Source organism: Buceros rhinoceros, unplaced genomic scaffold (genome assembly GCF_000710305.1).
Source record: "Buceros rhinoceros silvestris isolate BGI_N320 unplaced genomic scaffold, ASM71030v1 scaffold18509, whole genome shotgun sequence".
NCBI classification, from domain to species: domain Eukaryota; kingdom Metazoa; phylum Chordata; class Aves; order Bucerotiformes; family Bucerotidae; genus Buceros; species Buceros rhinoceros.
In genome coordinates this window covers 27,221-45,295 of record NW_010431155.1, presented here as the reverse complement: position 1 = coordinate 45,295, position 18,075 = coordinate 27,221, and the positions used below count along the sequence as shown (strand labels likewise).

The 18,075-nt window shown below is 40.3% G+C and overlaps 1 protein-coding gene across 1 annotated transcript in view; it reads right to left on the bottom strand.

The window, feature by feature from the left end:
• The window catches only part of LOC104499780 (nuclear receptor subfamily 5 group A member 2-like), a gene marked incomplete at its 5' end in the record, with an annotated part of 39,866 nt that extends 21,877 nt beyond the window's left edge, over positions 1 to 17,989 (bottom strand). The window contains 3 exons of the mRNA XM_010143334.1: positions 6,035 to 6,182; positions 17,472 to 17,591; positions 17,903 to 17,989. Coding sequence (XP_010141636.1) covers positions 6,035 to 6,182; positions 17,472 to 17,591; positions 17,903 to 17,989 — 355 coding nt within the window. The remainder of the gene's footprint in view (positions 1 to 6,034; positions 6,183 to 17,471; positions 17,592 to 17,902) is intronic.
• Between the last annotated feature and the right edge of the window lie 86 nt (positions 17,990 to 18,075).

Genomic DNA, 18,075 nt, shown 5'->3' with positions numbered 1-18,075 from the left:
TGAACCCTTAAGTAAGGCTGCGGTTTGTTCGAAAACTGAGAGGGGTTTTGTTTGTTTTTATTTTTTGTTGAAGCAAGACCCCTTTGTTTGCCAACCACAGAGATTAAATGTTTGCCGTTTCTACAGGACCCTCTTGTCTAATGTTAAGAGAGATGTGAGATCAATAGTGGCTCTGCAATTATTTGTCCATTGATAAAGCCGTCATTTCTTAAATGAAGGGCATTTATCTGTGTCCTGACAGTGATAAGGGAGCAGCACCAGTCAGCTGCTGCTAGTCTAGCGTTTAGTTCCACAGGCAGACGAGTGCCTGGACATGGGTCAAATGATGTCTAACTTTCTTCCTATTGGCATTTCACTTTACAAACTGCTCTGATGGGAGGTTTGACAAATCATCCTTGCTGAGTCCAGATAATAAAAACTAGCAGGACAAATGGGAAGTTTTGGTAAAGAGAAAACAGTGGCTGATTTCAGGTTAAATGACTGGTCTGTGAAGCTGCTGGATGGTAAAATGAAGAGATTTGTTGCGTCAGAAGATGATAGAAAATGTCCCATGTACGGCACTCATTTGGTTCCTCAAATATCATTTAAATTTATTAATTTAGCAAATTTAATTGCTAAAAAACTGGTCTGAACTGTGATAGAAAGCAAATCAAAGAAACAGTGAGACAAATTTTGGCTCCAGTAAAACCGGTGTAAATTTCTCTTGGGCTTTAGTGAAGCCAAGATTTCACTCCAGTGGAACATGCCGTTCTATTTCAGCCCCAAAATCAGAGAGTTCAACAGCACACGTAGGGTGAGGTTTCTGGGGTTTTGGGGGGGTTGGTGGTGTTTGTGGGGTGTTGTTTTGGCTTTTTAATTTCTAATTCTGATTTATGGCAAAGAAAGGACTTTCCTAACTACTGTCAAATTTGGTAATGAAAATTCAGAGGCTGATAAGCTGGTACGTTTGCTTTTTCTATCTGTAGTGTATCTTGATTCAAACCAGAAAGTATTAAAGACAAAGAAACCATATTTATTTTTAGGCCTACTTTTTGGTAATGGGTAGGCTGGGCTATACTGGTTGTGGTATAGAAAAGTTAGGTGTGTTGTTACTCTGGGATTAGGGTAAAGAAATTGTGTTATCCTCAGTTTGGCTAGCTTTGGGAAAGCCTCATATGGTTATTCTCATTTAGTGGTAAATTTGATAAGTTTGGCAACCATGCGATCAGCATCTTTCTCACGTGTGCTCTTTCCGTGTTTTGGATGTGAGTTTATAAAGTAGTGTTAAAAGAAAGTTTAACACTCAAGTCTGTCAAAGATTTCTGTATTCTTTGCCAGTTTTGCAACGCGTGCCTGGCCACTAACTTTACCAACTGTATGATTACAGCTGCTGAATTGTCAGGGCTCTCTCTTGGTTCTTTTTGCTTGAAAGAAACCTGTCAAATGCAACTGAGTAGTCAAGAAAATCCAGGCTTGCATATCTCTTGAGCTACTGATGTTTTTTTTATCCACATATCTTCAGATTGTGGGGAAAAAATTGGCTGTTATCCCTGAGTTAAGGTGTGGTTTGGCTACCTTCACTCTGTTAGAGGTATTGTCTACTTAATTCCAACTGTATGTGAAAGCACAGGAATGATGCCCCAGAAAACAAGCAAATTTTGGGGGTTGCAAATATGATGTAAACCTCAGTCAAATGTTGGCAAGAATAATTGCTCTCAGAACTGGTGTCTTGATTTACTTCAAAGCAAGCTAACGGCTCAAGATAATTGAAGTGGAGATTGATAACAGAAATTGCCATTTCTAGGCCACCCAAGCAGAAGACTTCTTTCAAATAAATCGTGCTGGTGGATGGATTGCTCCTTTGCAATAAAATGCTTTGGCTTCAGAAGTCCATCTCATCTTCAAATAAAACAGTCAGCATCTAGTGGGTCATTTGCAGCAAAGACAGATGTTGGTGCAGAATTCAGACACGTCCATCAGAGATCAAGTAGGGAAAGAAGTGACTATAAGAAGGCTTAGCACTTACACCAGGCTACGCAACCCAAGCTGTGAAAGGCAGTTTTGAGCACAAGACCTGTTTCAATTTGCTTTACTGTGATCTCAGGTGTCACCCAGACTGGTTGATTGTGAAATGCTGTTCTGGTGCGCAGAGAGAGAGGAGAGCGGTGTATGACTGTGTGTGTGTAGCGAGGAGGTATGCAGCGAGGGAACTGCTGCTGAGGACCAGCTCACGACAAGACTGTGATTCTTTGAGGGAACCCTGATAGATTAGTGTAGTAGATCCATATAAGTGGAACAAAGTAATGTGGATGGCATTTAAATTTAGTCCAAACTTTCTATGTCTTGACAGTAATTGATTGAACACTGATGCTGCAGTGACGTTGTGAAGGAAGGGGTCTCTGCTGGTGCTTTAATGTCTTTAATGTCCTTATGAGGCTCTTGTTAATCTAAAATACAGCTGAGTCTGAACCATGCACTAGACGGTAATATCCAGAGCGATCATATGATTGTGCTGGTTATAAGGACTGGTTTGTTCTCTGGTGCAAGAGCTGAAGGACCGATTCAGGTGAACTGGTTATCTGCTGAGAACAATATTCCAGGTATGGTGAACTTGCTCCTCTCCAGAGATTGGCAGCGACTGGACTGGAGGATGGCATGAGGAACCACTGAGGGTAGACAGACAGTCACTGAAGTGTGAAGATCCATGGACATGAAAGAAGACTTCTGTGTTCAGAGAGGTAAGAACTACCTAGCTGTAATGGCATTTGCTTTTTATAACTGATGGAGGGAATTTAAAAGTTATGTAACTCTACATATATTAATACTATATAGAAATGAAGAAAGGTCATACTTAAGAAACTAGTTACCAAAGTATTCTGGCTTATTGAGTAATTGCCTTGTCACCGTACCACTATATACTTGGCAGCGTTAGTCACTAGTTAGGCAGACTAGACAGCCTGCTGGAGAAAGGAGCTGGGCTCCCGGATCTGAGTGCAGCACTCGCTGGAGCTGGGTCTATGCAGCTGGACTGCAGGAATAGCTGTGCACTGCTAGCCACAAAGGCTACGAGAAGTATGCATCTGTCTAAGCTTCAACAGCGTCTTCTTTAAAGCTGCCGTCAACCAAAAGCATTTTCCTACGGAAACCCTTTGGAACCTTTGACGAATAGATAACGAAAAATTACCTCTCTCATTTAAAATCTAGCAAGGAAAACAGATATGATTTAATTGTATTTTGAAAAGCTATTGTCAGTGCTTTGCATTTGGAACATTATTTTGTTGTTAGTTGACTAAGATGATCGCTTTTGAAACGTTAGGGGAAAAGGCTGAGTTCTTTGCCCTGAAGGAGATTGCCATCTTGTGAAGAGACAGCCACGAGTAACAAACAGCTTTACGAGGCAGCCTTGTATCTGTTTGGTTATGAAAACCAAACAGCTTCTTCTCAGTAAGTTAGTTCTGTGGATTATTGGCTTTGTGTGTTGCCTTTGAGAGGCTTTATATTAGACATTTAATTTTCAACCAAGCACTATACTAAAGAACAACAGCAGAAGGTTTTATTGGTTTGGCGTGAACATACTTAGAAACGTGAAAAGGCTGGTATGTCTCTAAGTGCTTTTTATTCCATTAAACCTTACAGGGCCAGATTTTCAGCAAAAGCCCGCTGAGGTTTTGGAAATAGTTTTTTGATTAAGTAAGTGATATATTTTTGGCAGTAAGATCAGTGTTCTGTTGAGATGCCTAAGAGATGTAAATACGTGTTAAATGCACCTAGATACTTAGGTACAACAATTGCTCCCAGTTATTTCTGCAGAATTCGATGCTTAGCTACTTTTGACAGCCCTGCTGAATTGTTAGACACTTGAACGTCCTCAAAGACCTGACTCACTTTTAGGATATGAGGCATCTTAGTTACTTCAGCCAGACAATTCGTTCATACTTCTGGGCACAAACTTAAGCACTTGCCTGGAAAGGGTATCCATGTTCTTCGTTTCAGGTTTACCATTGTTCTCATTAAATGTCTGTGAGTAGTAACATGTTTTACATTTTACTCTTTGTAGAGTAACAGCCAGGTTAGACTGTTTGCAGTTGGAACTATGCAGTATGCTAAACAGTGAACTAATCGGTTTTCAAAGGTGTTGAACCTACCTTAGCTACTACATCACTTTTATATGCAAGTGATATGACTACAAGGATCCTATTAGTAGCAGAACCGGCTCTTTTTGTAGTAGCATAACTGAGAGAAAAACTGGATAACCTGGCTTGAGAGAAGTTTGCAACTACTTCAGAAGCTGAGCTCACTACCTGGAAGAATTAGAAGAGCCAAAGGTGTAAGAATGATTCCTACATCAATGAAAGGTACTAGAAGAGCCGATGAAAACAATCCAATAAAAAAGCCAGCTAAATGTGAGAATTTTCCAAATGCACTTCACTCATTCAGCTAATTCAAAGTATCACTGAACGGAGATGAATTCTCTAAATATTTTATCAGAGTAAAGCTACAGGCTAATTAGATGTTTCTGTGCCACTGTCTAATGACTGAAAAACCTACTTATTAGGAATTAGGAAATCTGAATTCTTGTTATTCACAAGATTGAAACGTAATTTCTGCAACAGATGGCTTGCTTTTCCTTCTCTGAATCGAAGGCATAGAAAGCAACGAAGCCCTGAATACAAAATGTTAATAGTTACCAGGGAAATCCATCACCTCTTCCTAGAATTCAGAAGGTACATACTTCATAACAGTCAATTCTGTTAGCATTGTTCTAATTTTTAAAATAGATCTTATTTTTTTCTACATCTTCTGTGTCCTGTACCTCTGAAGTATCGGTCTTTTATGCTCCCTGTATTTAAAGACATCTTCATCTAAATTTTTCCGAAGCTGGTTCAAATGCTATAAACACCACACGGAGGAACGTATTTAAATCAGAGCAATGCTTTACAGTGTAACTAAAACTGTTCCTTTTAGTCTCGTTGCAATTGTATTCTAAGAACTTATTTATAGAATTTTATTGGTTTACAGAAGATTTTTTTTAACTGAAAATTAAAGAATAATGTTACTGAATGTCACCATTGCACCTAATTCTTTAATCGTTGCTCTTGGCTCAGCTGTTCACAAAATACCTGCTAAGTGAAACAGGAGTTTTGTCTATGGAGGTATGGCCGGGTTGACCTTATTTACGTTTTTAAGTCTCTCCTTTCAACTGTCTGCCAGTAAATAAAAATTCACTTGGCGAATGTTTATTTAGACTAGCTTTATTAAGTCAACAAAGTGCAAACCTGAAACAGAGGACGGGCAGAAAAATCTGTTCCTGTGAAGTCAATAGGAATCCATTTCCCTAAGCCCTTTTTTATTCCTGGCACCGGTGATTTTTCTTGACTGATTTATCGGAGGGCACTGGTTTAACTAATTTGTCTTGCAGAGGTATCCTTCCCGTTCTATGTCCTCTCCACTAGCACAAAGCCATCTTCCCTTAAAGGTTACTCCCTAGCCAGATCTGTCGGAAAGCTGTTATCATTAACTTGCGCTCGAAGAGTTCCTTTCTTTTCTTAAAAACCGTAAGATACGTTCCCGATTTATGGCTCACAATGTGACAACCTTCATATGAAAAAAAGAATGTTTGTACTTACCAGAAGTGCCTTTGAAAAAGAGGGATATTTTGACCATATCCCCACTCCATCTGCTTTACGTAACGCTATTTAATATCACAGAAAAACATGACAATCTGTATTTACCACTGTTCTCTAAAATTTCTAATAGAATTTCATCCTTGTTCTGGAATATTCAGTAATCACATATAGAAATACAGAAAGCTTGTAATACTCTATTAAATTCTGTAGGTTTTAGGAGTAATTTCCGCAGAAATCCACTTTTAACCTTTACACATATTTTTCCTGCAAGCGATAATCGAAAAATAATCCTCAGATTACTGTGAACCTCATTAAATATATTACCAATTTGGGTTTTTCAGGAAAAAATTAAGAAAAGCAAAATATTCTGAATGCTTTTAGAAAAAAAATAACGACTCTATTAAGTATGAATAGTAGAGTGTACCTACCTAAACTAAACAGCACCAGGAATTTGAGACATACAAATTCTCGTAGATCAAACTGCAGGGAACGAAGCTTTGCTACTAGTTCTTGTGCATGGCTCATGAGATTGTTGAGGGTGGCTCCAGCTTGGGATGCTATTACGGAATAATCCACCTGTAAAAGAGAATTGTGTTTCTGTCTAGTTGTCATGCGCATGAGCCACTTTAGGATGTTTCAAGGAATCACATGCAACTGGGATACTCCTGGATAAAAGAATCACTCTCAGTTTAATGATGTTATCATCGAGTCAAGATGTTTTCATATATAAACTGATTTTAGCACAATGGTACATACTGAAAATATTTTTAAACCATATATCTTTATGGTATGTCACATTGGTGTGAATGCAGGTTTGTCTGCATTAGCTGGTTTTGGAAGCTGTATCTGTGAGAACTGCTTATGACACCGGTGGCTGTCCACACATCAGTTTGTTTTATCCATTTGGTGTCTCTTGTTCTCATTGTAAGTGTATGCTCTTGTGTAGAAAGACCGATGAAGTGAGCCTTGCACCGACACGGAGTATATTAGTCCAGAGGGACGTAGTGGTATTCATGGGAAGCGGCCCAGTGTCCACAACTCGGCCAGAAACATCTATTCAAGCCCAGAAACGTCGGTGTATTCCCACAGGAAGCAGAGGTATTGTGCGGGTGGTTTCTGTTCTCCTTAGCTACACAAAGTCCTGGTATTTGTTGGAGTCGGTTCCAACAGACTTGTTCTGATGAGTCCTGCCCTGCTAGCAAAGGAGGAGCGGGCAGGTGCGTGACACGGGCCAGCTGCACTTGCATTGTCCCGAGCAGCAACTGCAGCACACAAAACTACTTTCTCTGGGGCACAGGAAAATAATTGTGACTGCTCCCAAGCACAGAAAATAATCGTGACTGCTCTCAAGAGGCTGCTGCCCATTTGTTCTCAGGGAGGCTGACCTGTCTACGAGCTTTTTGAAGTGGCTCTTGTATATAGAGATCCAACAGAAAGCTGGAATTAATACACCGCATTCAAAAAGCAAATTTTCACAAGCAAAGGATACTTAGAGCCTGTTATAGCTGACACATCCCTGGGCAATCCTTGAATCTTGGGCAACTGTCACGCTGCTTGCACGCTGAAACTTTCCTGGCTAATGTCAGTCCCATCAAGGGGACATTTCCATCCAGATGGCCGTACCGCAGCCGAGGGGCCGCTGCCATGTGAAGGTGAAGCACAGGAGCTGGAGCTGAGCTGAGGTGAGCTGGCTCCGAGACGGGGCTGGCAGGTGTGAAACCAGGCAGCTCAAGCACAGCAGCAGCAGCGTGGAGCAGGGCGTAACTGGTGTGTTGGTGATCTGAGCAGATCAGCTGCTTCAGCTGAAATGTCTTCAGCTCAGCCCTGCTTTCACCCGAGTGTTAGATGTCTCCCACAAGTGCCACTGTGCCATGGCAATGGCCAGGTGTGTTGCTCGCTCCTGTGACGCACCACTCCTGGCCGACTGGCTGAGTCTTCAGTGGGTTATTGACACATTTTCAAAATGCCTTTTCTGGCCTGACTGCTCTAATATTACCAACACTGTTCTCTTTCAGGTGCCTCCGTAACAGGGAAATTGCTACCCATGCTTCATGTAAGCACACTTAAGTGAGGTCTGGCTCTGAACTATGACTAAGAACAATGGTAAGTACGCACGTAGGATTAATGATTTGTTTGAAGTTATCGGGGCTCTAATCCCATCTTTAAGTTCTCCCATAATAAAGTAGTTAATAAAGAATAGCCAGGTATCACCACAGGAAACAGAGCAGTACTGCAAAATTTTGTTTTTCCAGGCCCTCATCCCTTAAAATCTATTTTAAAAAAAAATTATTAAAAAACATGTATTTTGAAATATAGTTGGTTGGTTTTTATCATTTGAAAACTATTGAATTGATTTTACTCATGTATAAACAGCAGTAAGGCAGGAGAAAAACCTGAAAGACTCTAAACCTGACAAAATTTCAGCCAGGAAATATAGAGAGATGACTGAAAGGAACTAAAAATAACGTGTCCTAGTCATGACCTTAATACAATCAATAAGTTACTGACTTTTAATAAGACATTTTATTTATATGTATTCTTAGTGCTCCCAAGACATTGACTGAAGGCAATATACAAGAAAAACGAAGTTACAATTTTTGTGTGGATGTTAAGAATAACACTGCCTCGACTCTGCAAAGCATTTAAAGTTGTGCTTATGTTTCAATTAGGTAAATGGATTTTGCTTAAGTATCCTGTGAGGTAGGTTTTATTGCTCTCTTTTACACCTGGGAAAACTGAAGTAGTGACATTAAATTGCTCACTCAGGGCCAGAGAAATCTGCAGTCTTTGGAAATCTCAGCCAAACCATCTTTCATAAACTACTTTCTAGTTCATCTGTTATTTCTCTCTCTTTCTGTATATACATATGTAGAAATTATACACATATAGAAATTATACATATTTCTTCATATGTAAGTATATGTACTTACATAAAAGGAAAAATAAAGTATACCTCACGCACTCTTTAGTCAAAGAGCAGTTTAATATAGTGACACGATTCAACTACTTCGTGTTGAGAAACTGGTCACATAAATATCAACTTTCACAACTTAATTTCCCTTTTGTAATTGTTAAGGGGGGAAAAAAGCTCAAAATCCCTCACAGTTTCTAGTTTGTGGAGAAATATGCTATTCCCTTCATAATAAGAAGTTAAGACGTCTGGATGTCAAGAATATCAGTGGCCTTAGTACAGCGATAATGCTGTAACGGAAAAACCCAGTAGATGCCTGGATCTCCCACCATCCCTCTACTGGAGAGCTCTCTGGCAACCCGCTCCTCTTTCAGGTGCATTTAATATTTGCAGCACCAGCAAATTTGTCTGGGAGGCAAGTCCTCATCTGCCACTCACCGAGAGCAGGCTGTATTAAATTTTTATATTTATTGACATTTCATTACCATAATTGACTGCAGTTGGTTCTCTAGTAGAAGGCACAGGGCTGCCTCCTAAGCAGGAGAATTGGTCCCTTGAGGAGGATTTGCAATTAAAAACAACACAGAATGGATTTTTTTTTTAATTGTGTAAATATGATGAGTTGAATTTTCAGCTTTAACTAGAGAATACTGGATGTGCAGAGGCTTTTTTCAAGAGTGAGCAAAATTATGAGTCAGTGGAAAGACGACCCCCAAAGGTGTCAATCAGTTTATACAAAATCAACTGTGCATGAAAAAGCCTCAGTTAATGTCTATTCTGAAAAAGCGGCCACATTAAAGAGTACGCTGTCCTGCTTGCTCAGTCCTGTATGCAGAAATTAGTACTAAAAAGTGTATTAATTCTTCTACCTTCCACTTCATGATTAAAAATGCTTTTAAAAGACAAAGGCTAAACCAGCCTGGATCTTGAGCAAAATATTCAGTTGCATATTGAAGTCTTAGCATTTACTTTCTGTTCCACCATTAATTTAATTCAGTAAAAACAAATCCACAACTGAACACAGTTAGTCTTGCTTCGCAATTGAGAGTATTACATTTCACATGTCTCCCCATTCTGGTGCTTACACTGGCACGTTGAGGGTTCGTACGGACGTCGCTGTATATGTTGTACTGCAGGCTGTACTGTAGTCATAGCATTTGCGAACTGGAGAGCCTAAATCTCAGATTAGATACTTGGAACCTCTGCTCTGCTGCCACATAACTTTTTGCTTAAAGTCCTCAAGGTCTTTGGGTGCCAAACTGCCTCTAGGCATGGCTGGGACTGGTAAATAACTGCGTGTCCAGCTCGTGATACAGTTCTTCTTAGATTTATGGACTCCATGGCTTTCATCTACCTGAGGCAGAAAAAATGCCGAAGGCAGGATTTCTTGAGCAGGCCATTGCCTGGAGCCTCTGAGGTGTGGGAAATCCAGGGTCAAATCTCCAGTCTAAAGAGTACATGAAATAAAAAAGGCTGTAGCCCGGCAATCGGGGTATCTTTCTTAAAGTGAGAAATATCAAGTTTATTCAGGTGAACTGAGAGATCTTGTGGATATCTTCTGCTCACGAGTGTTGAGTAGAAGGAGGGGGACTTTTGGCTTGGTTTGGAGAGGAAGGATTTGCTCGGTGCTTAACTCTAAGAGGGAACTTGCAGCTGGGGATCAGGCAGCATTCATGTCCTGTGTCTGTCAATGCCTCCAGCATTTCTCAAGGCTACTTCTCACAAGTACCGCCTAGTTTGCAAATGATTTATCATGGTAATGAATGATTCTTGAAGCCAAATCCCTGGTTTCACCGGGCTCAGGTGGAAGCCTTCTGGTGGAGTCAGGTGGTGGCCTGTGGTATCAGCTCCTCTTTATGTCCACAAAACAGAGCCTAACATTTAATGGTGTAATCAGGTTTCTTCCTTCTAAAATTAAACTGTGTTTGATTTCTAGGATACAATGGTGGGGTCATACGTCATGTGGAAATGTTGTGTGGAACTGTACTATCCCTTTTCAATGCTTCAGCAGAACTGAAACAGTCTCCTGAGTGGTTTTCCTGGTTGATGGCTGTTACCAGATGTTCAGACTATCACTGAATGCCGTTCCTTTCAGCCAGGACAGGAAATGCACGATTAAGGAATAAAGCTCCTGCTGTGGCTGGTAGACAGGACCTGTGTAATCAGGAAATGTTCTAGCAGACTAAGATAGCTACGTTACTGCAAGTTTGATTTCCTAGTTCATTTAGTAAATTAGATCACTGTATTGGGGCATAGAGACAAAGGAGTCAGGGGGTGCTGAGGTGCAGCAAAGGGACTGTGCCGCTCTTTCCTGCTCTCTTCTGCCAACCCTAGCACAGCCGTTTGCTGCTGATGGGGGGCTGCTCCCCTGCCGCTCCCTCCGTGGTTACAAACTGACCTGAAAGCCTTGGGGAGTGGCCTGCAATGGTCTGCTCTGGAGTCTGAAGTCCTGACCCTGCTGAGAGCCTGCGAGGTGGCTCTGGTGTGTGGCTGTGTGAGCGGAGGAGCCTTTCTCTCAGAAGGTTGCATTCAGCAGAGTATATAGTAAGCCAGTATATTTACTATGACAACCATAATTACTCTACTACCATCTTCCACTGTTTACAGAAATACGTGTTTCAGTGGCAACTACAGTGGTTATTAAACTCATTTTTAGCTTTTCATGTGATTAATACTTTCATTAAAAACATTTAAAGCAGTATTTGTATTACATTTCTACATACAGAAATTGAGGAGGACTCAGCATAGGCAGAACCAGCGGATATGCTTATATCAGGTTTGGGTATATTAATTAAAATTATGATGGCTTATACAGAGTAAGATTCTTGTCATTTAACATGATACACAATAATAGAAGATAATGAATTAAGTTGCCAGTGGACCTTTCCCCGTGGATGATGATATTGTGGATGCTAATTAGCTATGATATGCAAATAGTAACACTCCAAAGTACTGCATTTTCTTTGTCTGACTTAGTTTCATAAAAGCTAGTTCATCAAGACTGGAAAAATTCTATGCCCCGTAGCTGATCATTCACACATTAATTTATAGTAGAAGTATTTATGATATAAAACACATAATCATAAAAGTATTGTTAAGTTTCATGCAGATAACTATTTCAATCAGTAGCATTAAATTTTCCACTCTAGTAATGGCATTCTTCAAATTATTAGGTTGAAGACGTTAAAAGTTATGTGGAGAATATAGCTAAGCTAGAGTACAATAGAATCCACCTCTGTACCAGGGTGTTTGTTCACAGGTGTGCCCATAGCTACTTGGAAGGCTCAAAATGTTTAATGGATATTTGGGCAAACCTGAATCGAGCACATTATTATTATAACTGAACTGTGATGTGTTTTGCTTAGTTTAACTGAGAACACCTAGTTCAGCCCCCAAAGGCAGCTAGCACAGTATCTTCATAAGACATGAGGCGCTTTTAACAACTAGTACAACCTGGTTTTCTTTTCCTTTAGGCAGGAACCACTAGGGTGAGGAAGCCTGAATACAAGAGATCAAATACTACACGGAACAGCAAAATAATGATTGCTTGACCTCCTTTGAATGCGCCTTGAATCAAATCCTGTGTTTGCCTATGTAAGGACATCTAGATTTGGCTCCTAAATGCCGGCTACTCTATGAAGCCTCAGTGACTGCAATCACAAATCTAATGGAAAAAAGAAAAGGAAAAAGGTATATAAAATAAAACTTACTCATTTCCAAGAACATTAGAAGTAATAGCTTTCCATTAGATATTAGCTTTCTGTATCTATGACTAGTATTTATAGTCACTTCTTAGGATGATCAAAAAAGCCTGTTTCCTTATCCACATTTTTACCAGCTCCTTTCTCTTGTCCTTCAGAGACTCTTTCATCCAACACTCTTTGTACAACAGTGATGCTTCTGTAATGGTGATCTTTGCAACGCAGTCATCTGTAGCCCACAGGTTGAAAGTTCATCTGCCTCTTCAGTGACAAGGAGATCTTGAGCTTGCAAGTCTGTTCCCTAGACAAGCCGATTCTCCAAAGACCTCAGCAAATACAGCTATGCTGGGATAGTAGAAGCCTTCGCTGCAAGTGGGTAAGTAAGTCTAACAGAGGTTACGTTGCCACAGAAAATTCCCCAGGCCACACATCACCAGCTTTCAATAAGGTACAGTTGGAAGATCTACAAAGTATCCCATCTTAGGGAGAGGTTAAACTGAAGTTAAATTTTGATTTGCTTCAAAACACAACATTGTCAAGATCTTGGCTCTCTCTTGTGCTCGTCGCTGGTGCTATGATTTAGAATACAAACCCAGATGGAAAGATGTATTTGTGTGATGACTTTTACTAAATCAGTAGTTTCAAGAATCTCAAAAGTCTGAGATTTAGGCGTGTTTTTGGACAGCCTTTTTAGTCTGAAAGCCTTTGACCAAAGTCAGAAGAGGGAAGATTTGGCAACAATGAGTGGAGCGTAGGTATGAGCAAAATGAGCAGCTTGTGTCTGGGCAGCCAAGGCTACAGTGCGTGTGTTGTGTGTTGACTGCCATGAAAATGCATCAACAATGACATTCTGTACAGAGCTGCATATCTGCCCCTTGTGTGCTGGATCTTGGAAGCTGGCAGTGTGTCGCTGGTGTAGAAGATACAAAAGGAAGGTGCTCAAGTTGGAGAAATTAAAGTTCTATAATTAGCAAAGATCTGTTAAAATTACAAGGCACATGGCAAGCCTGTGACTCTTGGCATGTGGAGAGCATATCGGCAATGATTCACAATTAACCACCACATTGCAAATCACTCCTTAGCTGTTTTCTGTTATGAAATTTGGAGTGTTGTAAAATGCATTTGTGCTACTTTATTTCCTTTTGAAATGGTAATTGCTACTGCTGAGGGGCAGTACTTAGTGCAGAAAATGAAGTGTGCAGCGTAGGGAGGAACTTGTTTCTGAGGAACTGCTGAGGAATTGTAATGATCTGAAAAAAGTGCTTTCTTGAAACACATACACACAAAAGAGCTTAATTTATGAAACTCCAACGAAATAAATAACAAAATAAAATAAAACACAGTCTTTTTTTTTGTGCAAGGGGCAATGCTTAATACTTTGTTGCTGACTGCGCTTTTTCCCCATCAAAGTGGGAACAGTGGATTGACACTGGATAAAACTCATAAGCCAATGGCTTGAGGGAAATGCAGATATATGGAAATGTGATAGGAATGCCCTAAGGTAATCAGTTTGAGCCAACGCATTTGAAAATTATCAAGTGTGCTTCTACTAGCCCGTTTCAGATAGCTAGTATAGAACTGACAGGGGTATGGCCCTGGGGAGCTGGATGAAGTTTGACTTTTGTGTCTGAGGAGCCGAGCCTGTGCAGCCTAAGTGGAGAAAGCAGGTACGTTCTAATTAAGTGGTGGAAATTTCCCCCCTTCCAGCTTCCCCCTTGATTGTGATCATAAAAAAGACTCTGTTTATGAGTGGAGCTTTTATGGAGGGATATATTAAGGAAAGCAAGGAGTGAGGCTTCTGAGGTCTTAAATTTGCTAACTTGTGACAATAATCATGATCTCTCAGGTAATAAAGTAGGCTATCTCGCTCAGGTTCTCAGTTTGAAGTTAATACCTTTGAAAGCCAGGTGATTGACTGTAATTTTGCTCATAGTGCTTTGCTGGTAGCAGTAAATAAAAACATCTACAGCACTTTTCATCAGAAAAGTCAGAGTGCTTTCCACACCATAATCAATTGAATTTTATGACACGGTGGCATGTTATTTTCCTGGAGGAACTGAAAGGATCAAGACAGCAACCAGAAAGCATGCAATGCTTAGTGCAGTAGCAAAGACTCATAATGCCTGGGACTAGAAGTGGGCTTTCCGGAATTCTTTTACAGTTAATACAAAGGAGACAGACACAGTTGTAGCTGTCCTTTCATAAATATATTTGAACTGACATTCTGTCTTAGAATGACAACAGGCTGAGTTGATGCTCCCCAGATGGTCTGTCTTGGCACTCTAGGAAAAGAAGCAGTTGTATCGGATCAGCTTTGGCTAACCAAGAAACTTGCAGCCGAGCTGCAGTGCCGAAAAGGCAGTGTACAGCAGCTGAGGCCAGGAGCGACTCCAGCAAGTCAGGCAGAAGTACTTAGTGCTGCTTTGGCCTCAGGCTTTACTAACAAGGTCTCCCAGGCTTTGTGCTTTGCAGCAGGGTGCAAGGAGAAGGAGAGTGACCAGCATTGGGTATAAGTTGAAAAAAAGAGATTTAGACCAGGACTAAGGAAAAACTTTCTCCCTGTGAAGATGGTCAGGCAGTGGTAAGGGCTGCATAGGGAGGTTGTGCCATTTCCATCCCTAGGAGTTTTCAAAGCTCAACTTGACAAAGCCCTGAGAAACCTCGTTTGAGCAGGCGGTTGGACTGGAGACTCCTTAAAATCCCTTCCAGCCTGGATTATTCTGTGATTTAAGATTTGTGGCTATGGCAATTCTAGATGTTTTAAATGTTCACCCAGCTTTGTCCGTCTCAATAAAAGTTCTTCAATTAATTATTTTCACTCATGAAAATCATTTAAATAGGTGGATGTTTTAAAGGAAATGCTTTTGAATGACAAATTGCATACGACTCATGTACTGCTATAGTGGTGGCACTTCTGCCGTACCCCAGCTACCAGCAGTCTTTCTGGGAGCACGTGTGCCGTGTACAGCCCAGCGAGAGCAGGCCCAGTTGGTGCAGCTGTGCCCGCTCCTGTAAGCAATCTGGTTTTTGTTCTGGGAGGATGGTGATCAGAGCTGAATGAAATCAGGACAGTACAGTGGCCTTATGTGTGGGTTTCAGACTCGCTGCAGTTTCAAAAACAGCCAGAGACTGCATATTTACATCAGGTCTGGCGTCTGCCTGTTTCTCAAGGAGAATCTGTGGTGCATACATGTTCTCCAGCCGTTAGCAACCATGAAATGGGAAGAAATCTATCCGTAAGGAAATGGACTGACTTGTTTGCTATTCTTGTAATGTGGCTCCTTGCCATCCAAGCAGCCTAAGTGCGAAGAAGAATGTATGGAAAATGATGGGAGGCTCGGGGGCTGCTTGCACCAACTTCAAAATTACATACTTCAGGAAAATTACAAACACAGAAAATTACAAACATAGGAATGTGAAATTGGGTTGAGAAGAGGATGTATTAAACCCATTTGACAAGCCTGGGGCAAAAATGGATGCAATCAGTCCAATTTAGTGAGGTTTTAATTTAGTTGGAGGCTATAATTCTGTTTGGAAATATCCAGCTTCCAAAGGCAGCTGACAGTTTGCAAGCAGTGCGTTTAATAGGCATCCTGCTACCTGTTGTCCAGCAGGGATGAAATGCTCTGCCTTGCCTTGAGATCATCTACAGCTGGGTGTTTTTTGCAAGAAAATATAAAAGTGGCTAATGAGGTAAGAATTATTACTGTGGGAAAATGGGAACAATGGCTGGAATTTAAGGGTATTTAGATGTCTCTAATGATTTCGGTGGACTTAGGCACTCAGTACCTTTAAAAAACAAGCTAATCACATAACAAATGAGACTAATTTAGCAGTTCTCTCAGGAACAGAAAACTGTCAATATATGTATAGCTTTATTAAAAAAGGACTAAGCAAGCACCCTGAGTGGTAAATAAAATAACGTCAGTACAATTGTCTCTGTTTTGAAATGTTGAAATGGGAAGATCAGTCACTTTCTCAATAGCACCAATATAAATCAATAGTAATACAACTAATTTTTTCTCGTATAATTAGGGAGTGCGCTTTTGTCTCAGATAGGTTAGTGGCTTTCCACAGAAGTGCAGGAGTCTGTTCCATAGCTAGAATCTTAATTTTTCCACTTCTTTTCTTGGACAAGTTGATAATTTCTCTCCCTTCTCCTTTACACTTTTAATCATAAATGCCAACAGTTATTTCTCCTTTTGATTATTGTACGAATTTGTTCTTAGTGTTAAGAAATTGCTACAATTTTAAAAATATAAATGAAGCTGTAAGCAGATTCCACAATGTGCAGACGCAAATGAAGTGTCTTAGAAAAAGGAGCTCTTTCCCGTGTGTGTATAAAATGAGGCAGTTCAGTTTGCAGCTGCTTAAATACCAACGGGCCATCATTTGTTTTCACTTTGAATCAGGAACATAATGTTCAGGCACACTTTGCTTCTCTTTGATACTGTGATTTTTTTTCTGTTAAAACCAGAATAAGAATCTTAGAAATAGGGCTCTCATTTTACTGTCAAGTTCTTCGTTCTTTGAAAAGTGTGAGGAATACAGAACTTTCTATTTCCTTTGGGTTTTCTCACAGTTTTCCTAATATTTGCCACATCATTGCTCTTGCATTTGGGGAGATCTATGCATCTGACACCTGAAGAAAGTTAACCCTTGGACAGCTGTGTAGAAGCTGCAGGGTGCATACCCGAGGTAGCTCCTGAAGCAATACCTGCATTTGTAGCTTATGGACCGAATAATTTTCCTGGGATTACATGTCTCAGCTGCCCAGTTTCTCACACGTGTGCACACTTCTCTAAAAGCAAGATATTTCTGAAGTAGTAGCTGCAGGTTTTCTGGGTTTCTGACCCAGCTAGTGATTCTGTTGGGTAAATTACAATTCTGAAGGGAGAATAAGCTATAATTGCTTAGACCTAAAGCATCAGGTTTGGGAGTGTTGTTGTTGCTGTCAGAAACCATTTTAGCTCCAAGGAAATACAGCTTCTTGAGAAACACTTCTCGTCTGCTATTTTTCAATCACTGAAGTATACAAGTATATTTGAAAAACAAAGTGCTTACGATTATATCTGCTTTTATAAGTTTAACTGTAATCAGCAGACTAGGAACAGAGTGCACAAGTCATTTTATCTACATTATTTGTGGAGAATCTCTGAGAACATAGGAGTGCTTCTGACCTAGTTTAACTCCTGCTATTTTGAAAATGATTATTAAAAAGCCATCAATACTCCTCTGAGCCCACATACTCACTTGTTGCCCGGTAACCAGAAGGATGGAGCCTTCTTTCCCATGTACCACTTGCCGGTAAATGTGATCTAGAATTAAAAGTTCACTCCAGCAGTTCTGAAGCAACTTCATTTGGTCATCAACCTGTAAAGCAAACATGAATGTAGATGGCAACATCACTCTGGGAGTAAGTCTTACATCACACTACAGAGTCAGTCCTTCTTTAAACATCTGGTTAATGTCATGAGAACCAAAATCCTATCAGAAGTTATTCGTTCTCAAAATTGCTATGCTCAGCTGAGTGAATAGGGCACTGCTGAAACTCCTATCCATAAAATGTACAGAATATTTACTACCAGTTCCAGTCTAGGAAAGCAGACCTATGGTGGTGTTATGCAAAGTGATAATGATAGTATATTTAGGAAAAGCTTAGGGAAATGGGATATTATTTTTACCCAAACAGGAATAGCAGAAATAATGCTAATGTGAACTTTCCCATACTCCCCATTTTTGAACCTCGGCTTCTGGAAGTAATAAGGAATCTGCAAATTCAAGAGCAACAAGCCCAAGTCAGATATAGATCCCTTGCAAAGGAAAAAGTGAAGCGAGAGGTAAACGCTCTCTCTAA